This window comes from Erinaceus europaeus, chromosome 22, assembly GCF_950295315.1.
Source record: "Erinaceus europaeus chromosome 22, mEriEur2.1, whole genome shotgun sequence".
Classification (NCBI taxonomy): domain Eukaryota; kingdom Metazoa; phylum Chordata; class Mammalia; order Eulipotyphla; family Erinaceidae; genus Erinaceus; species Erinaceus europaeus.
In genome coordinates, this window is record NC_080183.1 from 778,306 (window position 1) to 795,402 (window position 17,097).

Consider the following 17,097-nt stretch of genomic DNA (forward strand, 5'->3'; position numbering starts at 1 on the left):
GGAGTTGGGCTAGGGGAGACAGAGAGCATCTTGGCTGAGGGAGTTGGGCTAGGGGAGACAGAGAGCATCTTGGCTGAGGGAGTTGGGCTAGGGGAGACAGAGAGCACCTTGGCTGAGGGAGTTGGGCTAGGGGAGACAGAGAGCACCTTGGCTGAGGGAGTTGGGCTAGGGGAGACAGAGAGCACCTTGGCTGAGGGAGTTGGGCTAGGGGAGACAGAGAGCACCTTGGCTGAGGGAGTTGGGCTAGGGGAGACAGAAAGCACCTTGGCTGAGGGAGTTGGGCTAGGGGAGACAGAGAGCATCTTGGCTGAGGGAGTTGGGCTAGGGGAGACAGAGAGCATCTTGGCTGAGGGAGTTGGGCTAGGGGAGACAGAAAGCACCTTGGCTGAGGGAGTTGGGCTAGGGGAGACAGAGAGCATCTTGGCTGAGGGAGTTGGGCTAGGGGAGACAGAGAGCACCTTGGCTGAGGGAGTTGGGCTAGGGGAGACAGAAAGCACCTTGGCTGAGGGAGTTGGGCTAGGGGAGACAGAGAGCACCTTGGCTGAGGGAGTTGGGCTAGGGGAGACAGAGAGCACCTTGGCTGAGGGAGTTGGGCTAGGGGAGACAGAGAGCATCTTGGCTGAGGGAGTTGGGCTAGGGGAGACAGAGAGCACCTTGGCTGAGGGAGTTGGGCTAGGGGAGACAGAGAGCACCTTGGCTGAGGGAGTTGGGCTAGGGGAGACAGAAAGCACCTTGGCTGAGGGAGTTGGGCTAGGGGAGACAGAAAGCACCTTGGCTGAGGGAGTTGGGCTAGGGGAGACAGAGAGCATCTTGGCTGAGGGAGTTGGGCTAGGGGAGACAGAGAGCACCTTGGCTGAGGGAGTTGGGCTAGGGGAGACAGAAAGCACCTTGGCTGAGGGAGTTGGGCTAGGGGAGACAGAAAGCACCTTGGCTGAGGGAGTTGGGCTAGGGGAGACAGAGAGCATCTTGGCTGAGGGAGTTGGGCTAGGGGAGACAGAGAGCACCTTGGCTGAGGGAGTTGGGCTAGGGGAGACAGAGAGCACCTTGGCTGAGGGAGTTGGGCTAGGGGAGACAGAGAGCACCTTGGCTGAGGGAGTTGGGCTAGGGGAGACAGAGAGCACCTTGGCTGAGGGAGTTGGGCTAGGGGAGACAGAGAGCACCTTGGCTGAGGGAGTTGGGCTAGGGGAGACAGAAAGCACCTTGGCTGAGGGAGTTGGGCTAGGGGAGACAGAAAGCACCTTGGCTGAGGGAGTTGGGCTAGGGGAGACAGAGAGCATCTTGGCTGAGGGAGTTGGGCTAGGGGAGACAGAGAGCATCTTGGCTGAGGGAGTTGGGCTAGGGGAGACAGAGAGCACCTTGGCTGAGGGAGTTGGGCTAGGGGAGACAGAGAGCACCTTGGCTGAGGGAGTTGGGCTAGGGGAGACAGAAAGCACCTTGGCTGAGGGAGTTGGGCTAGGGGAGACAGAGAGCACCTTGGCTGAGGGAGTTGGGCTAGGGGAGACAGAGAGCACCTTGGCTGAGGGAGTTGGGCTAGGGGAGACAGAGAGCATCTTGGCTGAGGGAGTTGGGCTAGGGGAGACAGAGAGCATCTTGGCTGAGGGAGTTGGGCTAGGGGAGACAGAGAGCATCTTGGCTGAGGGAGTTGGGCTAGGGGAGACAGAAAGCATCTTGGCTGAGGGAGTTGGGCTAGGGGAGACAGAGAGCACCTTGGCTGAGGGAGTTGGGCTAGGGGAGACAGAGAGCATCTTGGCTGAGGGAGTTGGGCTAGGGGAGACAGAAAGCGTCTTGGCTAAGGGACATCCTTTCCCAGCAATGCAAACAGGTGGAAGTGCCACTGCTTTTGGTGAGCCCGCCCCTCCCTCTCTCCTCCCTCTCTCTCCTCCCCCTTGGCTCTCTTTCCTCTCTCTCTTTCCTCCTTCTCTCTCTCTCCTCCCTCTCTCTCCCTCTCTCTCCTTTCTCTCTCTCCTCCCTCTCTCTCCTCCCTCTCTCTCCTCCCTCTCTCTCTCTCTCTTCCTCTCTCTCTCTCCCTCTCTCTTGTCTCTCTCCCTCTCTCCTCTCTTTCCATCTCTCTCCTCTCTCTCCGTCTCTCTCCTCTCTCTCTTTCCCTCCTTCCCTCCTTCCCTCTCTCTCTCCCCTGTCTCCCTCCCTCCCTCCGTTCCTTCAAGTTTTGTCACCAGGATCATTGCTGGGCCTCATTGACTGCACAACTCTGAAGTTCCAGGTGGCCATTTTTTTCTTTGTGATAGAAGTTGAGGAGCCGAGTGAGGCAGAGAAGGAGAGAGGGAGACAGGGAGGAGAGACACTGCTGGTCATGAAGAGTCCCTGCAGGTGCTCCCATGTGGCTGGTCCTATGTGTGCTGAACCCAGTGCTATACTGCCCGGCCCCCTGCCATTTTATTTTATTTTATTTTATTTTATTTTATTTTATTTTATTTTATTTTATTTTGTTTTGTTTTTGCCTCCAGGGTTATTGCTGGGGCTCAGTGCCTGTACCATGAATCCACTGCTCCTGGAGGCCATTTTTTCCCCTTTTGTTGCCCTTGTTGTTGTAGCCTTATTGCGGTTATTATTGTTAGTGTTGATGTCGCTCATTGTTGGATAGGACAGAGAGAAATGGAGAGAGGAGGGGAAGACAGAGAGGGGAGAGAAAGACAGACACCTGTAGACCTGCTTCACCGCCTGGGAAGCGACTCCCTGCAGGTGGGGAGCCGGGGGCTCAAACTGGGATCTTTACGCCGGTCCTTAACCCGCTGTGCTACCGCCTGATCCCTAACCCGCTGCGCTACCGCCTGATCCCCTCCCTGTCCATTTTTTATGGTCCTGCTTTTTCTTCCTTTCTAAGGTTCACTTATACCTGTTACTACTTCTAAGTGTCCCTCTTTTTTTCCTCTTCTCTGTCCGGGTCCTGATGGAATTGGGGTTCAGAGCCCTCAAGTCATCTTCCCCTGACATTTCTCCTCCTCTGGGAGTTTGGACCAAAATTTCTTATGGGCTGTAGAAGGTTCTGGCTTCTGTCATTGCTTCTGTGCTGGACATGGGTGCTGGCAGATGGGTCCATCCCTGCCTGTCTCTCCTCGGGTCTGTCTCTCTTATACCGCAGTGTCTTAACCACTCACCTGATCCCCCAGCCTGTCTCTCCCTGGGCCTGTCTCTCTTATACCACAGTGTCTTAACCGCTCACCTGCCGGTGGACATTTGGGTTGTTTTTGATTTGGGGCTACTGCGGGCAGTGCTGCTCTGACACAGGTATGTGCAGACACTCTGCTCGCCGTAAGGCATGATGAGCCTCCCCTTTGCTCCGTCATGGGTGGACCTGGACAGAATCATGCTAAGTGAGAGAAGCCAGGAGAAGGGTGAATACTGGACCACCTCACTCATAGGCGGGATGTAAGAGTCAAAGCAAGGGGAAGCCCCCGTGAAACAGGCTGCTGTGGTCGGCCACAGCAGGGCCAAGGATTCTGACGGGAGGGGCTGAGAAGGATGTTGGGGACCCAGTGCACAGCAGGTGGAAGGAGACTTCAGCGTGTGATGGGTGTGGTGTGCAGACTATTATTAGCAGGTGGAAGAAACTGTGCTCAAGGGGTCAGCTGGTGACACACCTGGCTAAGCGCACATGTCACAGTGTGCAAGGACCTGAGTTGGAGCCTCTGGTCGCCACCTGCAGGGGGAAAACTTTGTGGGTGGTGAAGCAGGGCTGCAGTTATCTCTCTGTCTCTTTCCCTCCCTTCCTCCCCCTTCCCGCTCAATATCTCTCTGTCTTTATCCAGTGATAAATAACATATTTAAAAATATGTTAAAAATTTAAGAATGTGCTCATATGGAGGGACTATGTTGCAAGTCACTATTTCCCCAATAAAGTGATTCAGAGCTGATCCCTGCCAAGCTCTTTGCGTAGAATCAACACTGTTGACTGCCCGTGACTGTGAGATACCTGGGGGTCTGGGCAGGCTACTGCTTTTCTCTGTAATTCTTGTTCACATGTTATGCTTAGATGTCTAACAACTTATGTGACAAAAGCCATGCTACTAAAGAGTTTTCTTTATATTTTCTCTAGTAATAACTGAAAGAAATGTTTCTTAGGGATCTTGGAATAAAGCTTGAAGTTAGAAGCTTATATGGTTTTTGAAAAGTATGAATGTGTGGAAATAAGTACTTTTGAACTTCATGAGAATGGAAAGTCATCTTAATGTATGAAAGTAATATAAAACAATTATGTTTTAATATATTCGATATGTGTATTTCATGTTCAAATTGTATTTTCTTCCTTATAGTGTATCATTGTCAATTATTGGAATGCCTCATGAAATATAAGCAAGAAGTTTGGAAAGTAAGTCTTGAGCTACACTTAACTCTTAACCACAAACTTAACTTACATTATGTAATCAAATTGTTTGCATATAAAACTCTTGTTGAGGCCAAACATATTGGTGTCTTCTTGTTTTGGTTTGACAGAATCTATCATTATTACCTTACTGGTTAATTATTTACTATTTGTCACAGAAATGATAATTGACAGAAAAGTAATTGAGTATTTTTTCTCCTTAGAATGATCAAACTGTATTTTTGGCACTTTAATTTCAAAGCTTGTCTGAGAACTTGTACTGTTTTTACTAGAAGATGTGCCTTGGTAAGCAATGTTTCCTAGGGAAATGTTTTTAGCACGCAGGGTCTGGCAAACTGGCTCCAGCTGTTCAGAAATCTTCCTTTCACCTTATTCTGCACAGAGAAGAGTCTGCTACAAGGTAGCATATTTGTGAACTCTACCTACGAGCCTTACTTACTGGACCAAGAAATAAATCATAAGAGCAACAATTTCATGTGCCACTTCGACAATCTGAGAGGCACACGGAGAGGAGATGCGAGGGGCTGACCAGCTGGCCCGGCATATTCCCTGCGTTGCTAGTGCTGAGTGAGTCTGCTAGTTTCCCTTGATGGTGCTAACTCACACTTTGCTCCTGCCTCCTTTAGGACCTTTTGTACGTGATAGCGTATGGGCCTTCCCAGGTGAAGCCTCCGGCTGTGCAAATGCTGTTCCACTACTGGCCCAACCTAAAGCCTCCGGGGGCCATCAGTGAATATCGGGGCCTGCAGTATACAGGTGAGAGGGTAGAGGCCTGTGGTGCCATCTCTGTGCCCCCCATGCCAGACTTGCCTCACAGGGTGTTTCATTTAATCTTGCTGGCTGTGTTTCTGTGCTCTTAGGCATTGTCATGAATCCTTTCTGAAACTGGGTGGCATCAAAATAAAATCTAAACTCCTTTCACAAGCAGAGCAAGTTACCGGAGGCTCAGTCCCATTGGCTGTATGCCTGGCTTGTGGCCTTAAGTGTCGCTGACATTAACTACTACAAAGTTGCGAGGAGTGAGGAATACGGCAGATTTGATTCCATTTAACAAAGCCCCAAGTGGCTAATTGCTAATTCAGCTCCAGCCGGAGCACTTTCAACGAGACTGTTCATGCACCACGTCAAAACCCAGCAGCCCGTTGTCCTTGCTGGGCAGGGAGAGCCAACAGTCGTGGACTGTCAGTGTGAGTGATAATTGAGAAGTAAGATAATGGGTTCAGGTGTAAATGGCCACTCTCAAGAAAAAGAAACGAGGCCGGCCTCAGCTCTGCTTTGCTGTGTTTCTGTTCCTGGCTTGCTTGTGTCCTCAGTTTACAGGAGCAAAGAAGCTGCCTGTGGTGAGGAGTTCTGGCTCCCAGCAGCTTGTCCTCTGGCTGACTGCAGACCAGCTACCTTCCTTTAGAGTGCGGGCCTTCCGGCCCAGTTGGTTTGGACCCACCTGCTGTGCAGTCAGACACTGGCGTTCCAAGAACCCCTCTTGGCATTCTGCGTTAACAGGTGTTTTGAGGTGATTCCAGTGGGACTTACTTTAACTTAATTTTTTTTTTTTGCCTCCAGGGTTATCTCTGGGGCTCAGTGCCAACACTATGAATCCACTGCTCCTGGAGGATATTTTTCCCATTTTGTTGCCCTTGTGGTTGTTATAGCTGTTATTGTTGGATAGGACAGAGAGAAATGGAGAGAGGAGGGGAAGACAGAGAGGAAGAGAGAAAGATAGACACCTGTAGACCGGCTTCACCAACTGAGAAGTGACCCCCCTGCAGGTGGGGCGCTGGGGGCTCGAACCGGGATCCACATGCTTATTGCACCATGTGCACTTAACCTGCTGTGCTAACATCCGTCCCCCAGTTAAACTTAATTTTAACTCTCCCTGTGTCAGGGAGAGTCAGGCCTGCTGAAGAAACTTGCTCGAAACTCAGAGCAAGTAATATTGGGTTTGGTGGCAATAACAACATGAATGAAAATGATGCAGGTAGATTGTAAGTGAACTTTTCATTTTTAAATTTAATTAATATATATTTTTTTATCATACCACGGTTATCCTTGGGGCTCAGTGCCTACATGACAAATCCACCACTCTCCAGAGCCTCCCCCCATTATTATTATTTTCTTTCTTTTATCATATAAGACAGAAAGACCTTGAGGTCCCTTGAGGGTGAGGGAGAGGTAGAAGGTGCAGAGACAGAGAGACACCTGCAGCCCTGCTTTGCCACTTGTGAAGCTTCCCCCCACACATGTGTGGCAGTGTGCACACTACTGCGTGCACCCCCATCTGCAGTGAGGGAGCCTTAGTGCACTATGTTCTTCCCTCAAGCTTCAGTTTGTTGATGTTACCTTTGATCCCAGTGCACAGCTGTCATTTCTGCAGTGTGAGACTAGAAGTTTATTAAATGCAGTGAAAGCAGCATTTAGAGTCAAATTTAGAGCATTACACACATATACTGGAGCGAAAATCTACAATGACAATTCAAGTTCTACCTTAGAAATATAGGCCTCAATCAAGTACTAGAAATAATAAAATTTACAGACTTCTAATTTTTATTTCTTTATTGTTATCTCTGGGGCTCAGCGCCAGCACTATGAATCCACTGCTCTCGGTGGCCATTTCCCCCATTTATTGGCTAGGACAGAGGGAAATGGAGAGAGGAGGGAGGGAGAGAGACAGACACCCGCAGACCTGCTTCACCGCCTGGGAAGCGCCTCCCCTGCAGGTGGGGAGCTGGGGCTGGAACCGGGATCCTTGCTCGGGTCCCTGCGCTTCACGCCACGTGCGCTGAGCCCGCTGCGCCGCCGCCCGGCCCCCTCTCCCTCTTTCTTTTCTCTTATTTTATTTTCTCTTTTTCTGTTTTATTGCATGAGACTGAGAGAAATTGAGAGGGGAGAGGGAGACAGAGAGGGAAAGATAAAGACACCTGCAGATTTGCTTCACCTCTTGTGAAGCTTCCCTCCTGCCTCCTGCAGGTGGGGTCTAGGGGCTTGAACCTGGGTCCTTGCACACTGTAATGTGTGTGCTCAACCGAGTGCACCATTGCCTACCCCCCAGAATTTAGTTAAATTTAACATAGCAACTGATAAGCTTAACAAACCCCACTTTGCTTTTATTTTTTGATTTAGTTTTGATATTAGTGACTTCCAAAGCCACACTCTTTCAGGGCATAGCTTCATCATGTATGTGTGTGTCATTGCATCCACCAACCAAAGTTCTGTCCCTACCCCACCATATTGATTTAAAAATTTCAAGAAAAATGCTAGACCTTTCGCCACGTTCATCAAGGGAAAAATGAGAGAGATAAGATATAAATTACCAATATGAGAAATGAACCCTAGGCTACTGCTAGTGAAGTCATGGCCACTAAGGAGTTAATAATGGAGCAGGGCTGGGTGTTGGTGCACCCAGCTGAGCACACATACCACCATGCTCAAGGACCCAGGTTTGAGCCCTGCCCCCACCTCTCTTCCCTTTCTGTCTCCCCCACCTCTCTCAATTTCTCTCTGTCATGTCCAATCTATTAAAAAAAAGACGGGGGCAAAAACAAAGAAGAAAGAAAAAATGGCGTTCAGGAGCAGTGGATTTGTAGCACAGGTGCAATGTCTTAGTGATAGACTTGGTGGGGAAAAAATAACATTGGAGCATCAGGAACACCTCTGTGTCTACAAACAACAGACCAAGTGGACCAGTTCCTCAACAGATGCCAACGAGCACAAGTCACACTGGGATAGGAGATAGTTTAAAGAAGCCTGTTAAGGATGTTGAATCAATAATCAACCCGCTTCCAAGACACAGCACACCAGGCCCAGGGCTTTTCTCTGGTAAATTCACTGAACATTTACAGAAGAGAGGATACCGATGCTCTCCTGAATCTTGGAGAAAACAAAACCAGAAGAAACCCTTCCTACCTCCTGCGAAACCCGGAGTGCGACCTGTCTGTGGGTCCTGAATTCTTGGTGCGTTCACCAGGGTGAAACTGGGTAGATAGAGGTTGGGGTCAGGCCAGGGAACTGAGAGTCAGCCCCGTCTGTGAACTGTGGGGCCTCTTCTCCAAAGCCCCACAGTCGTCTGTGCCTCTGTCCACAGGCCTGGATGCTGGAGCTCTTCTTTCAGATGGTTCTCCACCCACTGAAACGCTCACATGTTAACGGACACCACTTTTCTTGTTGAAGTTTGGAAATGTTCCCGGGTCCAAAGCAGTGAATGTGAAACTTGATTTGTATGTGTGACTTCCTTCCTTCCTTCCTTCCTTCCTTCCTTCCTTCCTTCCTTCCTTCAAAAAGGACTTTATTTGTTGATGAGAGAGAGAGAGGGGAAGAGAGAAGAAAGAGAGAATCAGAGCAGCGCTCTGGTACTCGTGATGCAGGGATCATCTTTTTATTTAAAAAACTTTTTCTAAAAGGAAACCAGGCATGCTCTCACTTATCTGAGAGAGAAGAGGAAAAGAGAAAGGACATTTGGAAGTAATAACAAGTGTAGGGTGAATTAGAACGGAAGTGAGGGCAGGCCCATCAAAAACATGGGGCAATATATAGACAGACACAGACACAGATGTCTAGTCATAGAGTCGGCTCCCAGCTGCGACCTTGGGAGAACCACTGCAGTTTCCTGTGGAGGAGTGGGGACGCAGAACTCTGGTGGTGGGAATTGTTGTACGCTTTACATTGGGTTCTAGTTCTCCCCCACCGAGAGAATCAGATCAGTCCAGTTAGTTTCGCAGGCCTGCTTGGCCCCGCCCCGAAGGAACCCCGCCAGAGTTCCTGAGTTCCTGAGTTGCAGAGTAAGAGGGAGTGCTTGCGCCGCCGCAAAGAGACAGCAGAGTTCTGTTTGGTGATCAGTTTGGTTTAGTTTATAAATCGTTGCTCCTGAATAAAGAAATACAGCTTCCCTGCCCAGCCGTTGTCTCCGCGTCTCTGTTACCCGCCTGTGAAGCTAGCCCGGCCAGCAAGAGCCTCCGAAATTTTAACAACAAATGGCTCCCAATGTGGGGCATGAACCCACGACCCTGAGATTAAGAGTCTCATGCTCTACCGACTGAGCTAGCCGGACTTTAAGATCATGGATGTGAACCTCACCTGCAGATCCTTCTTTATTATCTCCATCACGATCCTTTAAGATTAGCGTGTGGCAGTTCAGAAAATCATCTTCCTTTCAAATAGTCAATCCTCTTACTTTTTAACTATCGGGTACTCTTAGAGAGAAGTGTTAGAATCATCTAGATGACAATTGCTGGTCATGTTTCTTGCTCTGTTCCATACCAGGTCACTTGGTTCTTTTCATTGTTCTGTGTGAGGTAGGGAGATGGCGCTGCCGAGCTGATGGAGCCTTAGCCTTCATCACGTGTGGGATGCACCTCATTTGGATGAGAAGCCTCCAGCCTCCACATTTGGTGGGGACAGGGTGCTACCGAGATGGTGGAGGCTGTCTTAGCATCCCTTCTGGTTGTCGGTCAGACTGGTACCAAACATCTGAGATGTGTGGCTTGGTCTACTCCCATAAAACCAGCAAGGTGCTGAGATCTGCAGATACTGGCTCCAGCCCTGGCTGGTCACTTACTAACTTTGTCACCACTGCAAGTTGTGAGACCTTTTTTGCTTTAGCTTACAGGTGTTTGGAATGAAGTTACCAATCGGCTGTTCTCTCACAGAGCTGTTGCGAGGATCAAATGAAATCCTCTGTGTAAATAAAACTTTGAGAACTTACCAATGGTATAGCACAGTGTGGTAACAGTGTAGTGTTTGCCTGTCCCCTGGCTTGCTTGTCTTGCCTCATGGGAAAGTAGGTGACTTGTGATATCACTGCTCAGCTCATTTCTGCATAGCTTAAAAAGGAGTCTTCTAGGGCACACTCTGATGATGATTCTGTTTCAAACAAAGAGAACAGTGAAATGTCTGCTGCGTTCTCACTGGGGCACACACCCACCCTCTCAGTGAAAGACGCTTGCTCATCAGCTCCACTTTCCTTTGCAGCTTGGAACCCCATCCATTGCCAGCACGTCGAATGCCACAATGCAATCAACAAGCCGGCCGTGAAGGTACTGTGCTGCCCACAGGCGCCATATTGGATCACCAGTGGTCCCACTGTCAGGAGCAGACTTGTGACTGGGCTGCCTCCTTCTGTCAAGCAGGGCCTGGCTCATCTCAGCACCTCACACCCCACCTCGCTGTTCCCTGGCAGGTGGCGTCTTGGCAGCTATGAGTGCCGCGGGACACTGAGCTAGCTATCACAATGGTTTCAGTGAAGCGGTTGCGTGGTCCTTGGCCGACTTCTCTCTGGGCTAGTACATACACCCAGGCCCATGTGCTTCACATTCATTTTTATGTTGGCGACAATTTAGGAATGTCTAGTGTGTGACTGTGAATTCACAATGTTTCCGTCTCAGAAGGTGCGAAGCCCAACAGTCCTTTTACTGTGCAGCAGCTCAGCCTGTTTCCCGGCAAAGGCGCTTCGCTTCGGGGAAGGGTAAACTGAGTCTCCAAGTCTCTCCCAGGTCTTCTTCAAGAGCTAATGCACTCTCACTTGCGACCAGTCTGTGATGGGTCAAGTCCCTTCTTTATGAAGGACCTCCTCTTAGAGGGAAGGCTGCTAAGGGACCGGAGAGTGGTGCATCTGGTTGGGCACAGGTTACAGTGCACAAGGACCTGGGTTCAAGCCACCACCCCACCTATGGGGGGGAACTTCACAAGCAGGGCTGCAGGCGTCCCTCTGTCTCTTAGCCTCTCTACTCCCCCCCCCCCCCATCGATTTCCGTCTGTCTGTCACTGTGTCTTCCTAGCAAAGGACAGACTCTTGGTTTGCACTTGGACGGAGGCAGAGGGGACGGGCAGTTTCTCTAGAGAAGCCCCAAGTGGGAGCAAGGCCCTTGCATCCTCCACTGCCTTCCTCCCCCAGCTTCCACAGACACTTGGGGCTCAGAGAGTCTGTTCTTTGATATGAAGGCATTTGGGGTTAGAGGAAGTTTCTAATTATTCATGAAGTTGATTCTGGCATTTTCTTAGTTTGGTTTCTAAAACAAAAAGGGGGGGGTTTTCTACCTACCTGTCCTTTTTCCTGTCTAAGGTCCGGCTCCTTTGGACTCATTAGATATGGGCAGGAAGGGGGCTCACTGGCCTGGTTTTCCTGGATACCAAATTGTTTTCCCTGGGTTTCCTGTGCGACTGGATTTTCAGAGTCCTCTGACTTCCTGTGACTAGTGATGCAGAGACCCCCCTGCGAGAGACTTGCTTGCTGTCTCCTGGGCAGATAGCCCACCCACCCACTGGCCAGTCTCCCACCATCCACCCCACTGGCCAGTCTCCCACCGTCCACCCCACTGGCCAGTCCCCCATCCCTGCAGGCTGGGCTACGTTATCCTGCGTGTGTACATTTTTAATTTTATTTATTTATTTATTTTTTAGGGGATTTTTTTTTTTCTCCCTCCAGGGTTATTGCTGGGCTCGGTGCCTGCACCATGAATCTACCGCTCCTGGAGGCCATTTTTTCCCCCTTTTGTTGCCCTTGTTGTTGTAGCCTCGTTGTGGTTATTATTATTGCCATTGTTGATGTTGTTCGTTGTTGGATAGGACAGAGAGAAATGGAGAGAGGAGGGGAAGACAGAGAGGGGAGAGAGAAAGACAGACACCTGCAGACCTGCTTCACCGCCTGTGAAGCGACTCCCCTGCAGGTGGGGAGACGGGGGCTTGAACCGGGATTCCTACGCCAGTCCTTGCGCCTTGCGCCACATGCGCTTAACCCACTGCGCCACCGCCCGAACTCCGTGTACATTTTTTATTAAGGTGGAGTTTATGTGACAGAAAAGTAGTCATACGAGTGAAGACGACCCAGCAACACATCAGACAAGCACAGAGTGTCACTACACTCTATCTGTTCTCTGTCTAGTTGTAAGACTTCTCATCACCCACCAACGTCTGCTCTCTAGCCCCAGTTTAAAAAAAAGTTCTATTTCCAGTTTTTATTCTGTAATTCCCAGAAAGGTAGTATTCTTGGCAGTGCTCGGGCCGTGTTCACAAGACAGCAAGTTTGGCCAACTGCTGTCCCGCCTTTCTAATGCGAACATGCCACAGCCTTGCTGACGTGCATGTGGCAAACACAGAAGGTCTTCTCCACCCGGATCTCACAAGGCAAGGCCACATGGAGCTGTGATCGGATAGTATGATACCTGTCACTCTTCTAGACTCGATTTAAAATATTTTAAAAATAATGTTTCTGGGTAGACAGAAACTGAGAGTGAAGAGAGAGACAGAGACACAGACCTGCAGCACTGTGTCACCACTTGTGAAGTTTTCCACCTGCAGGTGGGGGACCTGGGGCTTGAACCTGGGTCCTTAGGCAATCTACCAGGTGTGCCACTGCCTGGCCCCTCATTTCACTCTTAAAATGACTATGATATATATTTATCTTCCTAGTGCAAGACAACAAGTAGTGCTTGGGAGAATTTTACCAGTGACTGTATCAGGATGAATATGGCTATGAGTCATTTTAAATTTAATTCATGCTAGTCAGTTAACTGAACAAGCCAGAACTCTATTTGCTATTTTCTTATGACTCTGTTGTTCTGACATCTTAACAGCATCTCCTTTCAAAGTACTTCATGTATTGGGAGTCGGGTGGTAGCATAGTGGGTTAAGCGCACGTGGCGAAAAGCACAAGGACCAGCGTAAGGATCCTGGTTTGAGCCCCCGGCTCCCCACCTGCAGGGGAGTCGCTTCACAGGCAGTGAAGCAGGTCTGCAGGTGTCTGTCTTCTCTTCTCTGTCTTCCCCTCCTCTCCATTTCTCTCTTTCCTATCCAACAATGACGACATCAACAACAATAACTACAACAACAATAAAAACAAGGGCAACAAAAAGGAAATAAATATAAAAAAGTACTTCATTTATTATTGGATAGAGACAGACGGAAATCGATAGGGGGGGAAGTAGAGAGGCTAAGAGACAGAGGAACACCTGCAGCCCTGCTTCACTGCTTGTGAAGTTCCCCCCCATAGGTGGGGTGGTGGCTTGAACCCAGGTCCTTGTGCACTGTAACCTGTGCCCAACCAGATGCATCACTCTCCGGTCCCTTAGCAGCCTTCCCTCTAAGAGGAGGTCATTCATAAAGAAGGGACTTGACCCATCACAGACTGGTCGCAAGTGAGAGTGCATTAGCTCTTGAAGAAGACCTGGGAGAGACTTGGAGACTCAGTTTACCCTTCCCCGAAGCGAAGCGCCTTTGCCGGGAAACAGGCTGAGCTGCTGCACCCGCACTATGGGTCAGGCACAAGCACATCCTTTGGTTTTCTGCGAAAATCACCTTTCAGTGAGACCGGGTGTTGTGACAGGATCGGAAACTGTGTACAACCTGCAGTCCCCTGTGCTACACACCACTGCTGGTTCTGCTGGGATCTGTGTGAAGTCACCTTACGCAGCACTTTGGGCCTAGATAACTGCCCTGTCCAGAGGCCAGCCAGATTTGGCCTACAGACAAGTGGCCTGTAAGGCCTTTTTTTTTTTTTTTTTTTTTTAGCTTATTTAATTTCTTTCTTTTCTTTTTTGTCTCCACGGTTATCACTGGGGCTCAGTGCCTGAACTACAGATCCACTGCTCCTGGAGGCTATTTTCCACCTTTTTGTTTATTGTTGTTGTTATTGCTGTTGTTGCTGGATAGGACAGAGAGAAATCGAGAGCAGCGTGGGAAGACAGAGTGGGAGAGAAAGATCTTATAGCAACAGAGAGTGCTTAGTGGCTGGTGTGTTGTCTCCACAGATAAGCTGCTGTCTCATGGATTCCAGCATGGGAGTTGGGTGGCTGTGACAGAAAGTGTGTCCCTCTGAGCCCAAAATAATACTCGATTTCTGAAAGGCTTGCTCAGCCCTACTCGGTGCATCAAGGGGCTTGCCCAAGGGAAGCCTTCACACTGAGTTTTAACTACTATGAGAGAGAGAGAGAGAGAGAGAGAGAGAGAGAGGGAGATTGTGCTCGAGTGGTAGAGGCATGCAGCGTGCAGACACCAAGTCCCAGCTATAAGCCTGGTGGCAAAACAAAACAAGACAAAACAGAGACTTCCCTCATGACTTGACCCGGCTTCACGGCATCACTGGATCTGGGTTGTGCGTTCAGTGCACCAAGGCCCCGTGACGCCCCCCAGCCTCCTGCTGGTCCGGTTCTCCCAGGGGGACAGACAGAGCGTGGTGGCCGTTCTCTCACGCATCCACTGCTCCAGGCCTCTCTCTACAGAGACCTCACTCTGGCTGCCGAAGGTGCTGGGGCCTCTTGTGCACAGCTACCGGGCCACTCCCCCAACAGCAGACACTTCCACCAGCCATGATGTAGGTGGTGGAAACCCAGCCACCGAGTCCAGAGCCCAGCAGAGGCACACATGCAGGGGAGAAGCAGAGAGAGCACATTGGCTGACTGAGTAGAACTTCAGCTCCAGAATGTGAAAAGTGGCCCACCTGGTGGGAGATCAGTGCTAAGTTTTCCAAGCAAGAGCTAAGGAAGCAGAATTAATTCTCTGCTGCCAGCATTTTGGTAATAGTTACAGATTTTTAATCTTGAGCATATATTTTCCTTTTCCTAACCAGAGAAAGCTATGTTTGCCACTGTAGAGAAGAAAGTATTGTGTTTCTTTTCTTTCTTTTTTTTTTTCTGCCTCCAGGGTTGCTGGGGCTCGGTGCCTGTACCATGAATCTACCGCTCCTGGAAGCTATTCCCCCCCCCCTTTTAAAAATAATTGTTGTGGTTATTATTATTGTTGTTATTGATGTCATTGTTGTTGGACAGGACAGAGAGAAATGGAGAGAGGAGGGGAAGACAGAGAGGGAGAGAGAAAGATAGACACCTGCAGACCTGCTTCACTGCCTGTGAAGCGACTCCTCAAGCCGGGATCCTTCCACCGGTCCTTGTGCTTCACACCACACACACTTAACCTGCTGCACTACTGCCAGACCCTGAGAAGAAACTATTGTGTGAATGACTTTGAGGCTGTCCTAACAACTCCTGAACAGCTCCCAGGGAATGAACCTGGAGCCTGGCAGAGAGAGAGAGAGAGAAAGAGGAGAGGAGAGGAGGGGAAGGGAGGGGAGGGGAGGGGAGGGGAGAGGAGACAGACAGCACAGCAGAACTCCATAGCCTGTGGAGCTCCCTTGGTGCTACCCATGATGCTGCCTGTGGTGATGGGGTTTGACCGCCCGGCCTCAGGCATAGTCAGGCTGGGGCTCTGCGTGACCTCTCTCCAGATGGTCTCTTTACTCTCTGTGGAGTGAACAGCGTTTCTTGACTTTGTTACTTGAATCTCCAATGGCAGGAGGAGAGAACGAGCATAGCTGCCACAGCTAGGTCCTCAGTGTGGATTGTCCCCAGGGCAGGAAGCCACCCTGGCTCAGACTGTCTTCACTGACAGGAAGTGTGCCACTTGGTTTTAGGAGACCCTCCATCACCGAGGCGTCTGTGTGATGAGGTCACTCTGTCTTCTGTGTGTTTCAGATGTGCATAGACCCTTCCCTGTCGGTGGCTCTGGGTGACAAGCCGCCCCCACTCTATCTCTGTGAAGAATGCAGCCAGAGGATTGCCGGGTAGGTGACAGGGGCCTCAGCGGGTGGCTGGGAGGTGGCACGTTGATGGGCAAGGGTCTGGGTTCAAGCCCCTGCTCCCTCAGGGGGGAAGCTTCATGAGTGGTGATGCAGGGATGTTGGTGTCTTTCTCTCTCTTTCTCCCTGTTCCCTCCTAGTTTCTTTCTATCCTATTACATTAAAAAATAAATATTTGAATTGTCCTGAGAGGAGTGGAAGCAAGGCGGCAACTAGAAGGCATGAGCAACCCCTTGGGGGCTGGGTGGCAGCACGTGTGGTAGAATGCACATGTTACTGTGTGGTGAGGCCTGGCTTCAAGTCACTGTTCTGCCTAACTGCAGGAGGAAACTTCACAAGCAGTGGTGCAGTGCTGCAGGTGTCTCTCCTCTGTCTCCCTTTTCCTCTCTGTCGCTCACCTTCTATCAAAGAAAAGGAAAAAAAGGCCACCTGTGTTGTTTTGTGTGGGCTGGCTTCACGGGCGGGTAACAGACAACCAGGGACTCATGGTTGAGCTGTAGGCAGCATCTCTTTATTCATGCAGGACGCAGCGCAATCTATACCAAGCTAAGCTAAACTAACTACTACAAACAATCTTGTCCTTATAAATATACTAGCCCAGTAGGGTGGGAACAGGATGCGGTGCAGAGAGGGTGGAGAGAAAAGTGACTGGTGAAAATCAGGGTGTGACAAGGAGAGTGGGCGGAGCAGGCGAGAATTCTACCACTGAACCACGGATGCCCTGGAGGGAGGGTGGTGCTTGTTAATAGTGGTTATGTAAATAGAATACAGTGTTATGTAAATAGAATGCAGGGGGGATTAAACCAAATGAAACAGAAGGGGTTTTTAAAAGCATACCAACACACCTGGAAGGGTGGGCTTGTGCAGGCAGCTAGTGCCGGGAAATAGCCCTGGTGGCAAAGACCATTCATTCAGACTTGAATTGGTTACATTACCCTGTTTCCTACTGGCTTCCCCTCCTAGGGATCAAAGCAGGACTTTAAACATGCAGACTTACACCCCTAGCCTGTCTTTTTAAAAGGCTGGTGTGTCCTATATGTAATACAGAACAGAATTGTATTTGAAAGATGCCATCTTTAAATATCTTTTTCCTGTGTGACAGAGAAAGCTATTTCACTTAGTGAAGCGGTTCCAATTTTCAAATGACCCAGTTAAAGAAGCCACAGGGGAAAATGGAAGATGACTGTGGTTTTCAAAC

General features: G+C 49.8%; 1 protein-coding gene across 9 annotated transcripts in view; it reads left to right on the forward strand.

The window, feature by feature from the left end:
* Positions 1 to 17,097, forward strand: part of UNC79 (unc-79 homolog, NALCN channel complex subunit) — a 198,914-nt gene that overhangs the window by 59,635 nt on the left and 122,182 nt on the right. For all 9 annotated transcript variants that reach the window (XR_009547198.1, XM_060180972.1, XM_060180977.1 and 6 more), the window contains exons 6-9: positions 4,272 to 4,327; positions 4,969 to 5,098; positions 10,304 to 10,368; positions 15,796 to 15,884. Coding sequence is in view for 8 of the 9 variants with exons in the window: in XM_060180972.1 (XP_060036955.1) it covers positions 4,272 to 4,327; positions 4,969 to 5,098; positions 10,304 to 10,368; positions 15,796 to 15,884 (340 nt within the window). In the remaining variant the exon portion in view is untranslated. The remainder of the gene's footprint in view (positions 1 to 4,271; positions 4,328 to 4,968; positions 5,099 to 10,303; positions 10,369 to 15,795; positions 15,885 to 17,097) is intronic.